Raw genomic sequence first — 23,364 nt, 5'->3', positions numbered from 1 at the left:
GTCCTCTCCATTAAGATCCAACTTGAACTTATGCTAGCCTACTGCATTTAATTGAGAACGCATCCAAGCACGCAGGAGAGGGAGAGAAAATGAGTAGGTTCCAGCTGGCTTGTCATTGTTGATGATGATTGATATCTTCTTTTAAATATAAGAAACATATAAAAGGAAATCGTCAAGGCAACAAATACGAGATTAGAGGAGATTGTGAATTATCCGGTTCTCACTAGCCTACTGTACTGTTATAAACTATGAGATCCAGGTCACTATGACATAGCTGCACTCACTGTGATTTGGAAAGTGGACAAGAATATTATGAAGAGTTGTCTTTGCCTTGTGTAATGGAACTGGTCTTAATAGTCTTGAAGTATTCAATAATTTATTTACATGAAGCACATGATATGCCGATTGAAATACATTTCACTCAGCTACTGTAGCTAGGTGGCTACTGGCTACCAGGCTCATAATTCACTTTTAATTGCAAACAGAAAATGTCAAGCAAGCATCATGTCATACATGCTTCTCTTTCCAAGGGAATGAAAGCTGTTTGTGCCAACTTAATATCATGCTTATCGTTGTTAATATTGTGCTATACATGTGGCACAAACAATGTTTGAGTTTGTGGACTAGCCATAGGCTATATTTGAACGGAGCTGGTAAAAAAAGGATCATTATGAGAACGTGTGACACAATGGGCTTAAAGTGACAGTGCACCATTTACAAATGAGATAAACAGCATCAAATGTGTAGTATTTCTTAAGAAATGAATACTTTAAAACAAAATTACTGTCATTATTATCTTTTAAATAATATAAAAGTGTTGACCTTGGCTTCCCTTATGAGTCGCCACTGCCAGACAGCCTAATAAATTGTTTGCAGGCAAATCTGTGGCCTAGTGCAGTGAAATGCCATCAGTCAAATTATTACTCATCCTTACAGTGGGCTCCGCAATTTGGAAAAACAATATATATATTTGCAGCTGTGCTGAGTGTTATGTAGCTATCCGTTTACAGATTACACAGGTATGCGCATGCATATGTCGTAAAAGATTACAAGACAGAAACATTGAACATATTTTAATCTGTATTTATAAACAAAAAATACTGTGGATTAGATGGAAGTGCTAAAATTATGATCGATAGTCTAATAATGGCATTATTAAGTGAAGAGTACCTGATGACTTGTTCAGGACTTGAAAAAGATTGGGACTTGGACTTGGACTCGACTTGGCTTTGATGTGACTTGGACTTGGACTCGACTTGCCCTTCTCTGTATTTACTTGGGACTTGACTTGGACTTGACTGCTAAGACTTGGGACTTACTTGTGACTTGCCAAACAGTGACTTGGTCCCACCTCTGGTTTCTTCTATAAGTGTATTAATGTTCCTGTTGAAATCAATTTGTGTGTGTGTGTGTGTGTGTGTGTGTGCGTGCGTTTCTGCTGGATGTGTGTGTGTGTGTGTGTTTCTGCTGGATGTGTGTGTGTGTGTGTGTGTGTGTGTGTGTGTGTGTGTGTTTCTGCTGGATGTGTGTGTGCGTGTGTGTGTGTGTTTCTGCTGTATGTATGAGTGTGTGTGTGTGTTTGTTTCTGCTTGATGTGTGTGAGTGTGTGTGTGTGTGTGTGTGTGTGTGTGTATGTGTGTTTCTGTTGGATGTGTGTGTGTGTGTGTTCCTGCTGGATGTATGAGTGTGTGTGTGTGTGTGTTCAGGCACTCCCAGTAGCAGGGCGGCTGTTTTGCCACCCCCTCTGTAACATCCTGTCACTACAATACACAAGTCACATGGCGCCAAGACGACAGCATCCCAACTCTGCCAACTATCCCATAATCCTCCTCAGTGCTACACTCACCCCCACAGCTAACATTCTGCCCCCCCCCCCCCACAACTAACATTCTGCCCCCCCCCCACAACTAACACCATGCCCCCCCCCACAACTAACACCATGCTCACCCCCACAACTAACACCATGCCCCCCCCCACAACTAACATCCTACTCACCCCCACAACTAACATCCTACTCACCCCCACAACTAACACCATGCTCACCCCCACAACTAACACCCTACTCACCCCCACAACTAACACCCTGCTCACCCCCACAACTAACATTCTGCCCCCCCCCCCCCACAACTAACACCCTACTCACCCCCACAACTAACACCATGCTCACCCCCACAACTAACACCCTACTCACCCCCACAACTAACACCATGCTCACCCCCACAACTAACACCCTGCTCACCCCCACAACTAACATTCTGCCCCCCCCCCCACAACTAACACCCTACTCACCCCCACAACTAACACCATGCTCACCCCCACAACTAACACCATGCTCACCCCCACAACTAACATTCTGTCCCCCCCCCCCACAACTAACACCCTACTCTCCCCCACAGCTAACATTCTGCCCCCCCCCACAACTAACACCCTACTCACCCCCACAACTAACACCCTACTCACCCCCACAACTAACATCCTACTCACCCCCACAACTAACACCATGCTCACCCCCACAACTAACACCCTACTCACCCCCACAACTAACATTCTGCCCCCCCCCCACAACTAACACCATGCCCCCCCCCACAACTAACACCATGCTCACCCCCACAACTAACACCATGCCCCCCCCCACAACTAACACCATGCTCACCCCCACAACTAACATCCTACTCACCCCCACAACTAACATCCTACTCACCCCCACAACTAACACCATGCTCACCCCCACAACTAACACCCTACTCACCCCCACAACTAACACCCTGCTCACCCCCACAACTAACATTCTGCCCCCCCCCCCACAACTAACACCCTACTCACCCCCACAACTAACACCATGCTCACCCCCACAACTAACACCCTACTCACCCCCACAACTAACACCCTGCTCACCCCCACAACTAACACCATGCTCACCCCCACAACTAACACCCTGCTCACCCCCACAACTAACATTCTGCCCCCCCCCCACAACTAACACCCTACTCACCCCCACAACTAACACCATGCTCACCCCCACAACTAACACCATGCTCACCCCCACAACTAACATTCTGTCCCCCCCCCCCACAACTAACACCCTACTCACCCCCACAACTAACACCCTACTCACCCCCACAACTAACATCCTACTCACCCCCACAACTAACACCCTGCTCACCCCCACAACTAACACCCTACTCACCCCCACAACTAACACCCTGCTCACCCCCACAACTAACACCCTGCTCACCCCCACAACTAACATTCTGCCCCCCCCCCACAACTAACACCCTACTCACCCCCACAACTAACACCATGCTCACCCCCACAACTAACACCCTACTCACCCCCACAACTAACACCATGCTCACCCCCACAACTAACACCCTGCTCACCCCCACAACTAACACCATGCTCACCCCCACAACTAACATTCTGTCCCCCCCCCCCACAACTAACACCATGCTCACCCCCACAACTAACATTCTGTCCCCCCCCCCCACAACTAACATCCTACTCACCCCCACAACTAACACCCTGCTCACCCCCACAACTAACATCCTACTCACCCCCACAACTAACACCCTGCTCACCCCCACAACTAACACCCTGCTCACCCCCACAACTAACATTCTGCCCCCCCCCCACAACTAACACCCTACTCACCCCCACAACTAACACCATGCTCACCCCCACAACTAACACCCTGCTCACCCCCACAACTAACACCATGCTCACCCCCACAACTAACACCATGCTCACCCCCACAACTAACATTCTGTCCCCCCCCCCCCCACAACTAACACCATGCTCACCCCCACAACTAACATCCTACTCACCCCCACAACTAACATTCTGCCCCCCCCCCCACAGCTAACATCCTGCTCACCCCACAGCTAACACCATGCTCACCCCCACAACTAACACCCTACTCACCCCCACAACTAACACCCTGCTCACCCCCACAACTAACACCCTGCTCACCCCCACAACTAACATCCTACTCACCCCCACAACTAACATTCTGCCCCCCCCCCCCACAGCTAACATCCTGCTCACCCCACAGCTAACACCCCACACAGAGATTTAAGCTAACACCATGCTCACCCCCACAGCTAACACCCTGCTCACCCCTGTGTGTGTGTGTGTGTGTGTGTGTGTGTGTATGTGTGTTTGAGAGTGTGTGTGTGGGTGTGTGTGTGTGTGTGTGTGTGTGTGTTTGAGAGTGTGTGTGTGTGTGTGTGTGTGTGTGTGTGTGTGTGTGTGTGTGTGTGTGTAACTGATGCCAGCTAGCTTAGCTGTGCTTGTGGAAGGTAAACCTCACCCTCCGATGCCTCAAGAGTGCTGCTGGCATGCGTGCTAGTAGCCTGGGCTATTGGCTCAATTGTTAGCGCGCTCGCCTCCCGATCTGAGGAGCTGCTGTTCGCGGGTTAGAGTCCGGACCTGTGCAGAGCTGAACCGCGCAGGTTCAACACAACGCAGGTTACATATGCATGTGTGTGTACAGTAGAGGGTGACACGGGAATCAATTTTCACTCCCATCCCATCCCGAGCCCACACAAATACTCACGTGACTGCCCCCCCCCCCCCCAAAAAGTCCTGTCCTGCAAAATCCCGAGAGAAAGGCTCCCGAATCCCATTCCACTCCCGTTTCGTTCCCTATGTTGTCTAAGATCGACTGTGAGATCGACTTTGAACACAGTGAGCCATACAACTTGACAATTACACTGTATCATAGTGTTAATGTGTTGAGCAAAGCTACACATGTTTAGATTGATTTTGTTACCATGTGTGTTTATTCCTGCCGTTACAAAAACTAGCATCTCAGATAACGTTAGCGATTAGCTCACGTTGAAAACACCTTCAGTTTTCGGTGTAGTCGCTGACGCTGATTGATTGGCTTGTGAACAGGGCAGCTGCTTTGTATGGCTCTGATAGACTACTCTGCGGCTAGCAGTAGCCAATCAACAAACGTATTGTGAGTTGTAAGTGGTTCTCTTTTCTAGAAATGCCCTGCAATCTTTGGGTCACTCACCGCATGTTGTTATTTAATCTCCGGCTCCGTTCCCCTCCCGCCCACTCCCATTCATTTCTGCCCGTCCCGTCCCTATCACGTTACCAACAGTGAAGTTGACTCCCGCGGGAATACCGTGACCCGCGGGAGTCCCGAAAAATTGTCACCCTCTAGTGTACAGTAGTGTGTGTTTGTGTGTGCATGTGTGTGTGCGTGTGTGTGTTGAAACACATACGGGCTTCCAAATCGCTCATGAGTAAAAGCTTCTCTGATGCTCCTCTTTCACCATCCTTGTTTGATTTCTGCAAACACAACAAAAAACACTAATATATTAAAATACACACACACACTCACTCTCTCTCTCTCTCTCTCTATCTCTCTCTCTTACACACAGACACACACAGACACTCTCACAAACTATCTCTCTTTCTCTCTCTCTCTGTGTGAGTGTGTGTGTGTATGTATGTCTCTGTATGTGAGTGTGTGTGTGTGTGTGTGTGTGTGTGTGTGTGTGTGTGTATGTCTCTGTATGTGAGTGTGTGTGTGTGTGTGTGTGTGTGTGTGTATGAGTGTGTCTCTGGGTATCCCCTCACCATGCTGACGAGGATTCTGGCAACGAGGCGCACCGTCTCTGAGGGACACCAGTTATCTCCGTAAGCACACATGGACGAGCACTCCAGCTTATGCAGCTTCCAGTCTGCCTTCTGAAACACACACACACACAGACAGACGGCGCTCCAGCTTATGCTGATGCTTAGTGAAGCTTTAAATCTTTGAAATGTTGCAAAGCGGTAAAGTGTTAAAGTGATAAAGCAGTAAAAGCGGGACATTCCTAACCGGGCCGTAGCCTACGACAAGAGTTTAACAAAAATGCATGCAAACTAAATAAACTCAATTTAATTCGCAATAATGTCACATTCGCAATAATACCCACTGACGATGGTGAGCCAGATACCTCAAAGAAAAAGAAGGGGTCATTCAATCCGAAATATGACGAGTCATATTTAAAATATGGTTTCGCAGAGACCGGTCACTCACATGCACCAAGTCCTTTATGTGTGGTATTTGGCGATAAGTTGTCAAACGAAGCAATGAAACCATCAAAGCGAATTCGACATCTAGAATCCAAGCATCCTACACTTAAAGACAAACCCCTTGAGTTCTTTGAGCGTAAGAAACGCGAGCAAGAAGGACAAAAAACTAGTGCGTAAAACAACCACATCGGTGAACGTGGCTGCGCTAAAAAAAAATGTTTTTTCGGATTGCTAAATCTAAGAAGCCCTTTACTATTGGGGAAGAGTTCATTCTGCCTGCTGGTAAAGGCATGTGCAATGAACTCCTTGGGGAGGCTGCAGCTAAAAAAATAGCTCAGGTACCGCTTTCTGCAAGCACTGTCCATAGGCGAATTGATGATATGTCAGAGGATATTGAGGCACAGTTGTTAGAGAGGGTGAATGGGTCACCGTGGTACGCTATCCAAGTTGGTTGGTTGCAGGTCACTGGCCAGAGTGTTTGAGTTGCGAGAGCCGCTGCAGAGATTTCTTACAGAAAAAAAGTTACCGTTAGCTGCATATTTTAGTGATGAGGGCTGGGTGTCAAAACTCGCTTTCCTGTGTGACATATTCGGGTTGCTTAAATGACCTCAACCTGTCACTGCAGGGGAGAATGAGGACTGTCTTTAAACTGGCAGATAAAGTCGCTGCATTTAAAGCCAAGCTTGATTTGTGGGTACGACGAGTGGATCGGGATGTATTTGATATGTTCCAAACAGTAGTGGGGGTTTTGGGAGAGACTGAGACTTTCTCTCGCAGCTGGTGGACGATCACCTTGTTGCGCTCTCAAATGAGTTTGAGCGTTACTTCCCATCCTCCAAAGATCCACGGCAAACCAATGAGTGGGTCCGCAACCCATTTGTCAATATCCCGAATAGTCCTAACATGTCAGCGCAGGAGGAAGAGCAGTTGATCGAAATTGCAAATGAGGGTGGTCTTAAGAGTGTGTAGGCTATGAGGAAACCTCTCTGGCGGGTTTTTGGATGAAAACCAAAGCAGAATATCCCGAGATAGCCGTAAAGTCACTGTCTTCCATCACCCCCAGATGGAACCTTCTTGTTGCAGGGAAACAAGCACAGGGCTCCCACTGATTATATTCGTAATGCACGTTTAGTTCCCATGTTTTGTTACCATATTTTGTTAAGCATGTTCACACATGATAGATGTAGCTTCAAGTTGTTCAATTTTTTTAGTTCATATTGTTCAATTTTCACTTCTTCAAGTTCACGTTTTTCACATTTTTAAGAGTTTGTTACCTTCACTGTTCATACATAACTGGAGCTAGTTCTTTTCAAGTAATGCATGCACAACACGGAACATGGAACCCCCGAACGTATTTATGTGTATATATGGACTATATGTGTGCATGTATGCATGTATATGTATGTATGTATGTATGTATGTATGTATGTATGTGTATATATGGACTATATGTGTGTATATATCTATGTATGTATGTATGTATGTATGCATATATATGGACTATATGTGTGTATATGTACTGTATGTATGTGTATATGGACTATATGTGTGTATGTATGTATGTATGTGTATGTATGGACTATATGTGTGTATATATGTATGCATGTATGTATTTGTATGTATGGACTATATGTGTTCATGTAGGTACTGTAGGCCGTACCTGGCAGCCTGCATTGCAGTAGAAGGCCTTCTTACATTTTCCACACTTGGCCAGTCCCTCCTTCCTGCAGGACAGAAAACACACCCACACACACATTAGCAGCTGAGCAGAAACACACACACACACACACACACACACGTACATACACACACATCAGCAGCTGAGCAGAAACACACACACACACACACACACACGCACACACACACACACACACACACACACACATACGTATATACACACACACATATACATGTACATACACACACATCAGCAGCTGAGCAGAAACACACACACACACAGACACACACACGTATATACACACACACATATACACGTACATACACACACATCAGCAGCTGAGCAGAAGCAGAAACACACACACACATACACATACTGTACACATACGCACATACACACACACACATACACATACACGTGCATACACACACACACATCAGCAGCTGAGCAAAAAACACATCACATATATACAGAAACACACACACACACCCGCTCACACACACACACATGCATGCATACACACATACACACACATACAACACCAACAGGAGAAATACACACACATACAGACACACACAAACTCTTCTCTTCTCCCAAACACCGAGAGACCTCTGCAGTGCAGCACGCATTCTCCTGGTGTGTGTGTGTGTGTGTGTGTGTGTGTGTGTGTGTGTGTGTGTGTGTGTGTGTGTGGTGGTGGTGTGTACTAGGAACTAGGCTGCCACTGCAATGCAGCACAACTCTGGCCTAGAGTCTGTGCGCACGCACACACACACACACGCACACAAAACATACACACACATACACACACACAAAACACACACACACATACACACACACAAAACACACACACATACACACACAAAACACACACACACACACCAAGAGTCTGTGTGCCCAATCATTGATCATCACCTAAAGTCTGTGTCCCCAATCACCCCTAATGTCACCCCCTATGTGTCATCCCCAATCACCCCCTATGTGTCCTCATCCCCAATCACCCCCTATGTGTCATCCCCAATCACCCCCTATGTGTCCTTGCCTTGCTGAGGCTCCTGCTCCCCCAGCGGACTTCTGCTCCATCAGTGCTGAGTGGGCCAGGCCACATGAGAGCTCCATCTAACAGGCCTGTGTGTGTGTGTGTGTCTATGTGTGTGTGTGTGTGTCTATGTGTGTGTGTGTGTGTGTGTCTATGTGTCTGTGCGTCTGTGTGTGTGTGTGTATGTGCGAGCCTGTCTAATAGACCAGAGAGGTCACAGGACTCAGGATCAGCAGGATCATGAGGTTAATGAGACCCAGATAACAGACCACACACACACACACACACACACACACACAAACACACGAGGCTATCAGAAGGCTGATGTGAGGAGAGAAAGAGAGGGAGAGATAGCGAGAAAAAGAGAGAGATAGAGAGAGAAAGAGAGAGAGAGCCTTATGGTTAAATCAAGTGAGTTGTTGCTCTAGGATTGGCTCGCTAGCATGTTGGATTAATTGAATCTGAATCTAGCTTCATGGGCATAAGCTAGGCCTACTGAATAAATAAACAAACTGAAAGATCCTCAATTCTTTATTGATATGTTTAAAGGTAAAATACAAGTAATAGGCTACATCATGTTAACCTGACTCTCGCCAGATGAATTTCGTTCCGCCTAGCTCCACTCATCCATCTGGGATCGATCCATTGGAGTGGTGTTTTAGAAGGCTGGGCCTTATTAAAAAATCCTTGCATAAGATTGGATAAGCCACTTGTCCGTCATCTATTGACGTGCTACTTCAACCACTCACATCGAAGCCAACCCGTGACGCTAAGAACAGTCTCACAGTCGCTTCTACGCTACGTCACATCTATGAAACTCCCGCCCTGCGTCCTGATTGGCTCTACCATACAATCTGGTGCTGAAATAACTCTCACCGGAACCGATCCCAGATGGATGAGTGGAGCTAGGCGGAACAAAATTCATCTGGCGAGAGTCAGGTTAACATCATGTAGCCTAACATGAACTCTCTCTCTCCACAATATTTTCTGATCAAGCTTATCTGCCCCTGCCCGACAGGTCCGCGGGTAACTAACGAGTTGACCCATGCAACACACACACACACACATTTTTTAGGGGCAGCCGTGACCTACTGGTTAGCGCTTCGGACTTAGCACTTCGGACCCCGACCAGTAGACACGGCTGAAGTGCCCTTGAGCAAGACACCTAACCCCTCACTGCTCCCCGAGCGTGCTGTTGATGCAGGCAGCTCACTGCGCGGGGATTAGTGTGCAGGGGCAGAGCCAGACATTTTGAAACATTGGGGGCTTAGCCTAGTGTCACACACAGGAAGGCTAGGGGGGTCTGGGGAAATTTTTGAAAATTAACCCCTGAAATAATGACTTCTAGTGAATTCTGTGTAAACTAATGGACACATTGAGACTTTAAAAATGTGAGACTCAAGGTATATCTGACTGGCACTTTGGGTCTTTCAAGAGGGGTCTATGAGTTATGAGTTATGGCTTGTATATTATAGGCTAGTATACTATGCTGAGATAACCCTGATGGGATGCTACCTTGTTTCAATACATTTTTTCTTTGAACTCTGGCAAAAGTAGCCTTATGGTCAGGTTTAGCACAGCCCCACACATTGTGAACCCACTTGTTATAATGTTCGATGGAACACTTGAAGCTGAGTTTAATTCAGGGCTTAAAGTTAATTTTTCAAAATGGGGGGAATTCTCCCCTTCAGTGCTTCACATAGGGGGACTAATTCAGTTGGGGAGGGGGGGGGGGGATCAATTTTACAAACTGAAATCGCATTTTCCTTATAGGCCTAACAGGTGTCAATGAGAGAACACTTACACTTACATGATTTTGGTTTCGATTTTCTAATTGGAGTAAGTCTTTGTGACAACACGTCATGATACATTTGATAATGTTTGATCGTTGTTTTGGTATGAAGCATCTTTTACGTAATGAATGCGCACTCTAGAAAGTGAAAGTAGCCTAACCTAGGCCTATATGCGCTCTGTGTCTGAGCTGTCTGTGCACGTCCGCAATTGATTACGTTCCTCAAATGGAGAACACATCAATCCCATGGTATTGTTTGCCATAAAATGCATGAAACATGCAAGTTCAAAATCCCGCCGGTAGCCACGTTACATCTCCGTTTCATATTTGCCTAGGCTACTAGCCTACAATAAATGAATTGAACGAACTGAACTGAGAACAGGTAAATCTACTGATTCGGTCATTGAGACTGAGAATACAGTACAACAAATTTTCTGTCTTTTTGAAGTTTATTTTTGTATTACGGAGTACAGTAGCCTAATTGCCTAATGTCTTGACAATAGTTTTTCTTACCGGCTTGCTGTTTAAACTGACTGCACCGCTCTGAACTTTCCTGCCAGGTTTATGACGTAAACCGCTACATCTCGGCTGTGGCATTGCCTAAACTCATCGTGTGGGAAATCATATAATCTGTCAATATTGGGCTTTGAAAATAAGGGATAGCCTATTTGCTCAGTAATAGTAGCCTACATTTTGTAACATTTATAGAAAAACCAAGGGGAAGTTAAATTAGAAATTAGAATCGTTGGAAATTGAAAACACATACAAAAAAAGATTCGGGGCTTTTGAAAAAAGATTCGGGGCTTGAGCCCCCGAAGCCACCCCCTCGCTCCGCCAATGTTAGTGTGTGCTTCACCTCACTGTGTGTTCACTGTGTGCTGAGTGTGTTTCACTAATTCACGGGATAGACCTATTACACAGTGTCCAGGTGTCCGGCCTCATTGATGTTAATGATACCTTAGTGGGCAGAGTAAAACGTCTTCCTGTTTCTGTCTTTCCTGTGGACTTTTTCTTTTGCTGTCTATGGGACAGTGCTCTTTCACAGGAAGTTGATTTACACAGCGGCCCCATCTTGGGAAATGGGCTAATTGGGATAAATGCAGAGACCAAATTTCCCTCACGGGATCATAAGAGTATATACAAATACACACACCCATACACACATGCACTCACACACACACCCATACACACACATACACACACACCCAGTATGGGCTGAATGGGTAAGGAACCCACCCGGCCCCCCTTGCCACACACACACACACACACACCTAGCACGGGCTAACTGGGTAAGGAATCACACACACACATATGACACACATGGCAGGATATTTTCCCCACACACTGTTGTTACTTTAAGTGCCCACAACAGTGCGGTGCATCAGCATGTGTGATGACATCATATCCTGTCAAACGCTCTGTGAGGTTAGCGACCCACACTTGGAACTGCAATTGTGCAAGTGAATGTGTGTGCATGCATGTGTGTGTGTGTGGTGTGTTCGTGTGTATGTGTGTGTGCAAGTGAGTGTGTGTGCATGCATGTGTGTGTGTACATGTGTGTGTGTGTGTGTGTGCGTGTGCAAGTGAGTGTGTGTGCATGTATATGTGTGTGTGTGTGTGTGCGTGTTCATGTGTGTGTGAGTGTGTATGTGTGTGTGTGTGTGTATGTGTGTATGTGTGCGTGTGTGTGTATGTGCGTGTGCATGTGCATGTGTGTGTGTGTGTGTGTGTGACAGAGGGAATGTATGTGTGTGAGTGAGTCTGTGTGTCTAATTTCGAGACTTCATTGGTGTACTTCTCAGAGCTGTCCAGACAGGAAGGCCATGCACCTGTACTTACGAGGCCCATTGCTTAGTCCACTCTCTTACACGCTGTACTTACGAGGGCAAGCCCATTGCTTAGTCCACTCTCTTACATGCTTAGTAAGCGCAACGCTGGCAACATGGACACATCTGCTAAAAGAATAGTTACAAAATGAAAACGTTATATCAATCTGACTAGTACAAGCTTAGGAAAATAACTCCTGAATGTAAAATTAACGGCCTGTCCAAAGATTTAGAGAGAAATGGGCTGAATGGTGGCTGTCAACTAACCCAACATATGACCCCCTCCCAACTAACCCACCCCAACATATGCCCCCCCCCCCAACTAACCCAACATATGCCCCCCCCCCAACTAACCCACCCAACATATGACCCCCTCCCAACTAACCCACCCCCAACATATGCCCCCCCCCCCAACTAACCCACCCAATATATGACCCCCCCCCCCCATTTTCGTGAATGTGTGTAACGCGATGCCGCGCGCCTACAGAAATAGACTTTATGAGGCCGCAAGGCCCCTCATCATCATTAGTGCTCGGTAGGGTCCTCGCGCAGCTGCCACCTCATACATCCTCGCCAGTGTGTTAGCCAAAGCGAGAACGCTACCCGTAATGGGTGTCTCTCTTTCTAACACACACACACACACACACGCGCGCGCGCGCTACCTTTAGTCGATGTCTATGCTCTTATATTGCCTAACCGTATGACATGGCAGCCACCGCCTATCTCCAGTTTTCAACAGTGAACCATTTTGTATTTTACCATAGCCGAGTTTTTATATAAAAATGCTTTAATGATAAACTGTGTATGTGTATCCTTTTGACTATTGCTTAACACAGTAGACTAGAGTGATGAAGGTCCGCACTTTGAGAAGTTAGCGCTTTGGTGAGGCATTGCATCATCGCCACCCACAAGGGGAGATAATTTAATAGGCGCACTTACTTCGCGAAGCAGAAATCACATAGATATCCCCTTTCGCTGACCGACAGGACGTATGCGAACGCTGGGCACGCGAACAGTAGTTCCCCGACTTTAAACGGTTTGGTGACCCGGATCCCTCTGCCCTTTCCCGGACTGTCAAACTTCTCAATCCCGTCCAGACCCTCCGACTTCATCGTGTTACTCTCCCGTAAGCCTTGCAAAATGCAAAAGAGCAGCAGTTCACGAGCACCAACGTCTTATTGGCTGAGAGAGCTGGGGGTCTTCACATTGAGTTATGAGACTCGCGCACAGCCGCATCACCCAACTGCGCCCATGCCAAGCATCCTGCTCGGATTCCAGGAACTCCTCGCGCGAGTCCGCGCGGCTATTAACTTGTTTATCAAAGAGTTTGCTCTGCGTAGTGCATGTTGCGCTCTCTCACGCACTCGCGCGGTTATCCCCGTAGGTTTCCATTCTAGTTCGTTGTCAAATCCTCAGGCCATGCGGAGTATCATGGCTCTCTGTCCAACAACGCAAAGGGACAGACACACACACACACACACACACACACAGATACATCAACAGCATATCCTTTTGTTTTAGTGTTATTTTAGAGTATTTTAGATAAAATGGCGCATTGTTGCTCTGCTTTTTGTTGCTGTTTGTTCTGCTCTGCTGGAACAGTAAAGCCTATGTGTAAAGAGCCAAATTACCTAGATTGTCGTAGACATTAATTACTGTAGGACAACTGAAACAACACGAAATAAACAGGGCTGTAGCTGGAAATATTTTATTCCTGTAGGCTATACTGCCTACCTACATTGCTGGTACATTTTGGAACAGTATAGCTACATTAACTAATTATCTGTAATGTCTTCCAGTAGCCTATCGTAGGCTACTTATATAGCTTAGTTGGCTTGTGCATGAATATGACGATGTTTTGTAGCCTACATTTCCGTCAGTCTACAGTCTTTTAGCCCATCTTTAACATGATAACCCTTCCAAAATAGAACCCTTTCGACGTTCTACTTTGAGAGACCAACCATCACTCATGCCATCGATGTTGAATGTTGGGCGTATGACGGAAACTGATCAATCGGACCAACAATTAACATCGATTTGACACTCTTTTGCTGTCCGGGTTTGCAAATCATTCATTTACAACATTTACGTTGCGCTATTTGCTATTATAATCACAGCACGGCCTTACTATGCTATCATTACCATCATTAGGGCTACATTATAGCAATTTATTATACGGCTCTTCACAATGCAAGTAGAATGCTCCATTGACTTGAATGGGATTTCCGAAAGTTCTAGCGGTCATTATTTCTTGGGAAAGGACCTCTGAAAACAAGAATGACCGCTGTCAATGGCAACGGAGTTTGTGCTTGGAACTTCATTCAAAAGTGAAAGCAGACGGTTGATCAGCTGTGTTCTAAAGAATGTTTGATTCAAGTTCAGCGTGTGTTACTATTATTTACTATTATTTACGAACTATTTGTTTCTCAGCAAAAGCCACGACGAAACGGAAACAAATGAGTGTAAAGAGACATATCATGGAGTTTATTTTTTCGTTTTGGCAAGTAGCCGTATAATAAGCGGGATAATGTATAGAACGCCGGTCATTATGGGGAAAATAAGTCCCTTCAGGGCGAAACAAGGCGTTCTATACATTATCCCTTACTAATAAGTCATCATAATCATCATCGTCAGCATGGCATGTCACACATAGCCTACCTGCTCCACCACTGAGTTCTTATCATGTAACCTCAACTAGGCTCCACCACCTGCTCACTGTCCCTCTGCGCTTGCTTAGGCTACATCCTTAGCCTAGAAATCTAGACGAGCCCTGCTGCCAGGGCTAGTCTAGCAACTCTCCGTTGGCTTGTGAGCTCCAGAAATCGAAAGTCAATCAGGCCAATGAAATCGTGTATAGAGTCGTTAGGTGGGCTTAACATTGACCTCTCCAGAATAAGTCCCGCCTCCGTAACTTCCGTATCCATCCAACTTCCGGGCGTGGATTGTCTATGGGAAATAACATGGCGTTTCGAAATATCATACCGGTAAAACAGCTTAATTATTGGAAGGTTTTTACTTCAACCCCCACTACAATTAAAGGCCAAATATCTTTAGCAGGGATTAGAAACGGTTCAAAGAATGAAAATGAAAACCGGAAACAAACACAGTTTTTGGAAGGACGTAACTGAAAACAAGAGCAAAACCAATTGTTCCGGAGTGAAAACGTCATTTTCAATTTTAAATACAGTAACCGGTTAATAACGGAATTTATCATTCTGATTAACCTTTGTTTGAATATTATTCAAAACTCCACAGGCTTGGAAAGTCACCTGCCCACACAGTGTTCCCCAGACCCCTTATAAGATGAATTTAGTCAGATGTTATGAATCGGTATCTCCCCTGCATAATTGGCTAGAACTACTAATTGATAAAAAAAAAGAATATTAATGTCCAACACTATCTAATATCCAACACTAATTGCCTTTTCCAAGTATGTATTCTAAATTACTGAAACAATTTGTGAAATAAGATACCAGAGACACTAGGCAAATATTTATAGGCCTGTCATGCAGTTGGTAGCACCATACATACCTGTAGGTTAGGCTATTGCAAGGCTTAAAGCAAGGACATTTCTGTGCCTGAAGTTAGGCTATCAAGCATTTTTAAGACCTAATATTATATAGGTATTATAATATTATGATATCAAATAATGTTTTTGCTCAGATTGAACCTAAATGAAAATCATTCTGTTTTCAGTCCCTGATCTTTAGTGCCAAATTATGTTTTGCCATTCACAATCTAGGCTACTCACTCACTCACAAAGTGGTGAATAATGAAGTACATTTACTGTATTAAAGTACCTTTATAAATCTCCTAGACAACCTCAAACACGAGTGAACAAGCAACATTTCTTGAAGACACAAACTCCTGTGCTGGCCTCAGCTTGTTGGTTCATCTACCAGCAAATGATTGAAATCTATCACCCAGTGAAACTGGAAGATTTAAATGGAATCTAAGCAATTACATCTCATGCACAAAGCTTCATATGTGATGTGCTTTGACATCATCAAACGTCTAGTCTATAGCCTACTCTGAGTAGGGTTTGTTTGAAAATAGTATTTTTACTTATTGTGATTGAGTAGAATTTCAGTCATGTAACTGTACTTTACTTGTGTAGATTGATTTACACCACATATGAAAAGAAAGGAAAAAGAAAAACGCAACCGCCACCAGCTTGACACCGATTAGATATTCTAGTTTGATTTGACATGTCGACCAAATTTGGATAGTCATAGATGCTGGGAAAGTGGATGCATGACAATTTTGAGAACCCGTGTTGAATTATCACGTGTATTTATGGGTTGACATCAACAGCAGAATTTACAATCAAAGGTTATAAACTAGCGACACACACAAATAGACTTTAAACGTTAAGCTACACATGAGCATGCCCTTATTATCTGACCTGACCATCATCGAAAAATTCGATGAGACAAAGTCTTGTGGATGTAAATAACGTAGACTAACAGTGAGGTTGTTGCCAGGTTAACTGATTATGGACTGACTATGGGTCTGATTATGGACTTTTTCGACTTGGTGGTCAAACTTATCACTTCGTTGTACAGACAGACACCTAGTTGCATGCACTGTGCAACCTGCTGCCAATGGTGAAATTTCGCAGGGGGTCACTGCCCTGATGGTGATGGGTGAAACCATTGTGAGGGGGCGGGGGATTCTAAATCGGCAATTTCTGTTTGAGAGGAGTTTGGTGCCGGTTTCACACCTTCTCACAGTTCTCAGACCAACATGTATGAACATAAAATACACTTAAAAAAATAGTATGATTTATAAATGGGGTGGCAACAGGGGTGGCAAGACTGTGTCCCAGGGGTGGCAGCTGCCACCCTTTGCCACCCCGTAGATCCGCGCATGCCTCGTTCAAACTCAACGAACTTCAACATGCTGCTGATATATGCTAGCCTACTTGCAATAATGTATTTTTGAAGCTTCTACATTGGTGTTACTTTTGCACTATTGTCACTACCGGCACCCGCCACAATTTCGTGTAGGCAACTTCGATTAACTTTTGATGCGCTCACAGAATCCTGGCTCTGAGCCAAAATGCGAGGGGTGGGGCCTGACGTGAGCTGTTATTGGATCAGTCGAGTGTCAAAATGGAAATGTGACCAATGGGCCGCTGATTGTCCTTCCTTTTGGGCCGACCGTTGGCCCAAATGATTAAATTATATATATATAGCCAGTTCTAGCGGCCCAAAAGGTGCGTTGGCCCACCGGGAAAATGCCCGGTATGCCAGATGGCCAGTCCGCCCATGGCTGTAGAGCTCTCTTTCTTCTCATGCTGTAGAACTCTCTTCTCATGTTGTAGAACTCTGTAGAACTCTCCTCTCATGCTGTAGAACTCTAGAACTCTCCTCATGCTGTAGAACTCTCCTCTCATGCTGTAGAACTCTCCTCTCATGCTGTAGAACTCTCTTCTCATGCTGTAGAACTCTAGAACTCTCCTCATGCTGTAGAACTCTCCTCTCATGCTGTAGAACTCTCTTCTCATGCTGTAGAACTCTAGAACTCTCCTCATGCTGTAGAACTCTCTTCTCATGCTGCAGAACTCTCTTCTCATGCTGTAGAACTCCGTAGAACTCTCCTCTCATGCTGTAGAACTCTCTTTCTTGTCATGCTGTAGAACTCTCTTCTCATGCTGTAGAACTCTGTAGAACTCTCTTCTCATGCTGTAGAACTCTGTAGAACTCTCTTCTCATGCTGCAGAACTCTCTTCTCATGCTGTAGAACTCTCTTCTCTCTTCTCATGCTGTAGAACTCTCCTCTCATGCTGTAGAACTCTCTTCTCATGCTGTAGAACTCTGTACTCATGCTGTAGAACTCTGTAGAACTCTCCTCTCATGCTGTAGAACTCTGTAGAACTCTCTTCTCATGCTGTAGAACTCTGTAGAACTCTCTTCTCATGCTGCAGAACTCTCTTCTCATGCTGTAGAACTCTCTTCTCTCTTCTCATGCTGTAGAACTCTCCTCTCATGCTGTAGAACTCTCTTCTCATGCTGTAGAACTCTGTACTCATGCTGTAGAACTCTGTAGAACTCTCCTCTCATGCTGTAGAACTCTGTAGAACTCTCTTCTCATGCTGTAGAACCCTCTTCTCATTCTGTAGAACTCTCTTCTCATGCTGTAGAACTCTGTAGAACTCTCTTCTCATGCTGTAGAACTCTGTAGAACTCTCTTCTCATGCTGTAGAACTCTCTTCTCATGCTGTAGAACTCTCTTCTCTCTTCTCATGCTGTAGAACTCTCCTCTCATGCTGTAGAACTCTCTTCTCTCCTCTCATGCTGTAGAACTCTCCTCTCATGCTGTAGAACTCTCTTCTCATGCTGTAGAACTCTCTTCTCATGCTGTAGAACTCTGTAGAACTCTCTTCTCATGCTGTAGAACTCTCTTCTCATGCTGTAGAACTCTGTAGAACTCTCTTCTCATGCTGTAGAACTCTCTTCTCATGCTGTAGAACTCTCTTCTCATGCTGCAGAACCCTCTGCTCATGCTGTAGAACTCTCTTCTCATGCTGTAGAACTCTGTACTCATGCTGTAGAACTCTGTAGAACTCTCCTCTCATGCTGTAGAACTCTCTTCTCATGCTTTTGTGTAGAATGCAAGTTAAACGAATAGTTCCCTTTTCCTTTTTTCTCATTATTGTGTAACTCTTCTGCTGTAGGTTTCTATGTGCAAAATCAACGACTATACCTCAGCTTGTGTAACTGATAGATAGATACACTGTAAAAAGTTTAACGTAAAATTTACAGCAACTTGCTGGCAGCAAATAACCAGCAAGTTGCTGTATTTCACTCTACAGTACACCTACTGTATATGAAATCACAGTACCTATGCCTGATACTGTAAATGCAAACTACAGTAGTACTACCAGTGCTGTAATGTATACAGTATTGAATTGTCTACCATATTTTTAATCACAGTGCTTATGGATCATACTGTAACTAAGTACAGTAGTAATACCAGTGCTGTAATATTATATACAGTAATTTTGGGAAATTCATATCCTGCTTTATCTACAGCCAGGATAAATTTGGCTAGGCCTAGGTATGGTTTAGGCTACACAAACTTGCATAAATAACCATTGACAACTTGTTATCAGTTTGAAAAGCAAGTACATTTATTCACTTTTTTCCGTTTAGAAATTCTCGTGTGCTGCATCCTAACGTTAGACCAACGGTTGCCGTCAGCCTGATCCACCACCAGTAGCAGAGTGAAGCAGCACCTAGCAGAAATAGAAGAAAAAAAGATAAACAGTGTTAGATAACAATTTTCAACTGAAACTGAAGGCTACTTACAAGTGAAACTTTAGAATAATAATTGATATATATACTGTATGTTTTTTGAGTTTACTGTCAAAATGCCAGGCTGAAGATGGTGTTAGCATAACTCAGTTTCACAAGGTATATTTAACGTTAGCCAGCTGGGTGAGCTCATTGATGATGTTTGCTTGCAGCAACAGCCATTCGCGCTGTTCGTCCGAACAACGGTTAATGATAGTCAGATGTGACTTAAAGTTAACTTATATCAATATTGCTAAAGTTAGCCTATTAAACTCACAAAACCGTACATGATTACGAGGAGTTAACGTTACATAAGTTAGCTGGTAGCAGCTAAACCTCCACGTTAACGTTAACCAGCAGCACATCATCTTCAGCCTAACATTGTGACAGCACTACTAGCGAATGTTTTATATAAAATATATGAATATACCGGTAATAAACTGTAACTTACTGAGAACTAAGGTAGGCCTAATATAAATGAGACTGCCATAACGTTAACGTAACATAAAACATTAGCTAACGTTAATGTCACCGTCACAGCAACAGCAACTATGATAGCTAGCCTAACGTTACTTAGTTGATCCAACAAGCATGGATGAGTTTGTAAGTTAGACAGTACAACGTACATAGACTGTACACATGCCCGAATTGAATGTAGTACAATTTCACAATGAAACATTAACGTTACATAAATAAATGCTTGCTTTCCATTAAGGTGGAGCTGCGAACTTGACAGAGTGCTGAACACCGTTGGTCTGACTCTGACTGAACTGTTGCTCAAAAATGATCTCCCGCCGGACAGTTCAAACGTCGTCGCGCGCTTTTCAAAATGATGATTTGGATGGAAAATCAACATAATATCAATGTCACCTTGCTATCTGGGAGCTTAACTTTGTATTTATGTGCAAAAAGAAAACAGAAAACCCCAACTGATTTTCCGCCATGTTTTTTCAAAATTTTCAAAAAGCTGACAAGTGAGGGAGGAGTAAGATTTATTACTGTGTTATGATTCGCAGCAAATTTTTATTACTGTAGTTTGACCATTTTTGACCATAATTCATAGCGAAACCACAGCAACATACTGTATTCACAAATACAGTACACATTTTTCTCAAAAACAGCAGTGATGCTGTGAAAATCACAGAATCTTGTTACAGTGTAGATAAAGAAAGATGGATAATTATAAGTATATATACTCTTTTATCCTGTGAGAGGAAAATTTGGTCTCTGCATTTATCCCAATCCGTGAATTAGTGAAACATGGAAAAAGGTCCTGTGGTTACACCAATCAAAATGTGATAGATGAAGAGTCCAGGTGCTAAAATGGCCTGTCTGCAGTCCAGATTTGTCAAATTCAGTGCATAATGGAATGAAAAACATGACTAAGAATACCCCATACTGTTGAGCAACTGAAATCATATATCGGGCAGGAAGGGGACAACATTAAATTCTCAAAACTCTAGCAACTGGTATACTCAGTTCCTGAACATTTACAGAATTTTGTTAAATGAAGAGGTGAAGCAGCACAGTGGTAAACATGCTCCCGTCCCAACTTTTTTTGAAACATGCTGCTGCCATCAAATTCAAAATTAACATAATTTTCCATGAAATAGTCAAAATTTTCATTTTCATTTCATATGTTGTCTATGTCCTTTTTGCTGCTAAATACGGGTTTACGAGACTTGTACATTGTGACATTCTGTTTTTATTTGCATTTTACACAACGTCCCAACTTTTTCTGTTTTAGAGTTGTACATAATAAAACCATGTATCATGTGCTTATCATGTGTGAATGTATACCTCACTAAAAGACATACACTCACACACAAACACACACACACACACTCTCTCACAAACACAGATGAGATGAGATTCTGCGGCGCAAAAAGTGGACGGGACTCCTGGCATCTCTGAGACTCACACACTCTCCTCCAGGTCCCCCTGACTATTTTACACACACACACACGCACACACACACCTCCAGGTCCCCCTGACCATTTTACACTCTCACACACACACACACACACACACACATACACACACTCTCCTCCAGGTCCCCTTGACTATTTTACACTCACACACACACACTCTCCTCCAGGTCCCCTTGACTATTTTACACTCACTGCCCAGCAGGGCCACCTAGTGGTGACCAGGAGCAAAGACAGACTACCAACCCCAACACAAAGTATAGTGTATACTGTATATAAGGGACTGTTCGTTATTTATAAACGGGGCCACCGGAGGTAAATAGGGGAGGGTTATGTCTTTTTATTCTATGTTGAGGGGAGGGTCACCTAACTTTTTTTTGTCTAGGAGGGGGGGGTCACCCATCTTTTGTATTAATGAAAACAGCAAAAAATCAAAGTGGCTTGTTTGATTGTTGATTTCTGTCACCATATAACGTTCTTTTTCGTTCCATAGCTCTGTCAACATTGAACAATGAAAATTAGGGAGATTTCCCGGGTTTCTCACGCAAAATACGGAAAATGTCAACATTCGTCCCCATTAACGTTGGAAGGGTTGGAGCAACAAAGTAGCCTACTTTATTCACACCTAACAGCCTATATCCATTTGGTCAACTTTATCCAGCCCTAAAAAAGCTAAATTTAACTTTGGTTTACTTGTAGTTTACCGTGTAGCCTAACTTTAAACAGTGTGCATGCAGTGTGCAGGGGTAGCCGTGGCCTACTGCTTAGCACTTCGGACCTGTAACCGGAGGGTTGCCGGTTCGAACCCCGACCAGTAGGCACGGCTGAAGTGCCCTTGAGTAAGGCACCTAACCCCTCACTGCTCCCCGAGCGCCGCTGTTGATGCAGGCAGCTCACTGCGCCGGGATTAGTGTGTGCTTCACCTCACTGTGTGTACACTGTGTGCTGTGTGTGTTTCACTAATTCACGGATTGGGATAAATGCAGAGACCAAATTTCCCTCACGGGATCAAAAGAGTATATATACTATACAATAAAGCTCTCAGAGGGCCCTCTAGTGGTCAGAGGGTGCACATACTCAGATGTCTGGTCAATGCAGCTCAGCAGTGGCCTCTAGGGGCCAGAGGGTGCACATACTCAACATGGCACTGGCATCAGGTAAGCATGGCATGTTGTTACAGTTTTTTCTGATTGCTTACAGTAAGCACATTTTTTGTAACTATGGCTTTTTTTGCAAAACTCTACACACAAATAGGAAAACCTTTCACCCAATCAGCAAAACATTGTAGCTCTCTTGCAAAAGCTAACACACCTTGCTTAACTCTTCACACCTTCGTAAAAATGGTGTTTTCGTATCAAACAGTAAACACAAGCCATTACAATAATAAGCACACAATGTGCCAACTACACACTGATGGTATGAATAAAAAACACATCTGGCTTTTGCTTTCTCTGTGCACAAAGTAGACCATGTCAGTTTGAGTTCATACTTTTGTCATAGTTCTGTAAACATACAGGGATCCAAACTTCAAGTATTGGTGTTTATTTACACACATCAAAACAAACACAAGTGTGTTTTTCCAAGTCAAAACACAAAATAGCAATTTCACTGAGACAAAAAAAATCAGTCTACATTGTGTCGTCTCTCTCAACATTTCGTCTACATCAATGTCTACAGCAATGTCCTCTAGTCCAAGGCACGGGGAAAATATATTCTGGAATGCTGTAACCCCTCACTGCTCCCCAAGCACCGCTGTTGTTGTAGGCAGCT

General features: G+C 44.3%; 2 protein-coding genes across 3 annotated transcripts in view; both read right to left on the bottom strand.

The window, feature by feature from the left end:
* Window positions 1-13,602, bottom strand: part of LOC121711566 (N-lysine methyltransferase SMYD2-like) — a 34,064-nt gene extending 20,462 nt beyond the window's left edge. The window contains exons 1-4 of one of the 2 annotated variants that reach the window (XM_042095269.1): window positions 13,308-13,602; window positions 7,694-7,757; window positions 5,593-5,703; window positions 5,235-5,301 (exon numbers count right to left, since the gene is read on the bottom strand). In XM_042095269.1, coding sequence (XP_041951203.1) covers window positions 5,235-5,301; window positions 5,593-5,703; window positions 7,694-7,757; window positions 13,308-13,480 — 415 coding nt within the window. In that variant the 5' untranslated portion in view covers window positions 13,481-13,602. The remainder of the gene's footprint in view (window positions 1-5,234; window positions 5,302-5,592; window positions 5,704-7,693; window positions 7,758-13,307) is intronic. The other variant, XM_042095270.1, reaches the window with a different exon arrangement.
* Window positions 1-23,364, bottom strand: part of LOC121711568 — a 313,646-nt gene that overhangs the window by 30,269 nt on the left and 260,013 nt on the right. The gene's annotated exons all lie outside the window — the stretch shown is intronic.

Source organism: Alosa sapidissima, chromosome 6, assembly GCF_018492685.1.
Source record: "Alosa sapidissima isolate fAloSap1 chromosome 6, fAloSap1.pri, whole genome shotgun sequence".
NCBI classification, from domain to species: Eukaryota; Metazoa; Chordata; class Actinopteri; order Clupeiformes; family Clupeidae; genus Alosa; species Alosa sapidissima.
The sequence above is the reverse complement of the archived record's forward strand: the minus strand, read 5'-3'. Positions and strand labels throughout refer to the sequence as shown.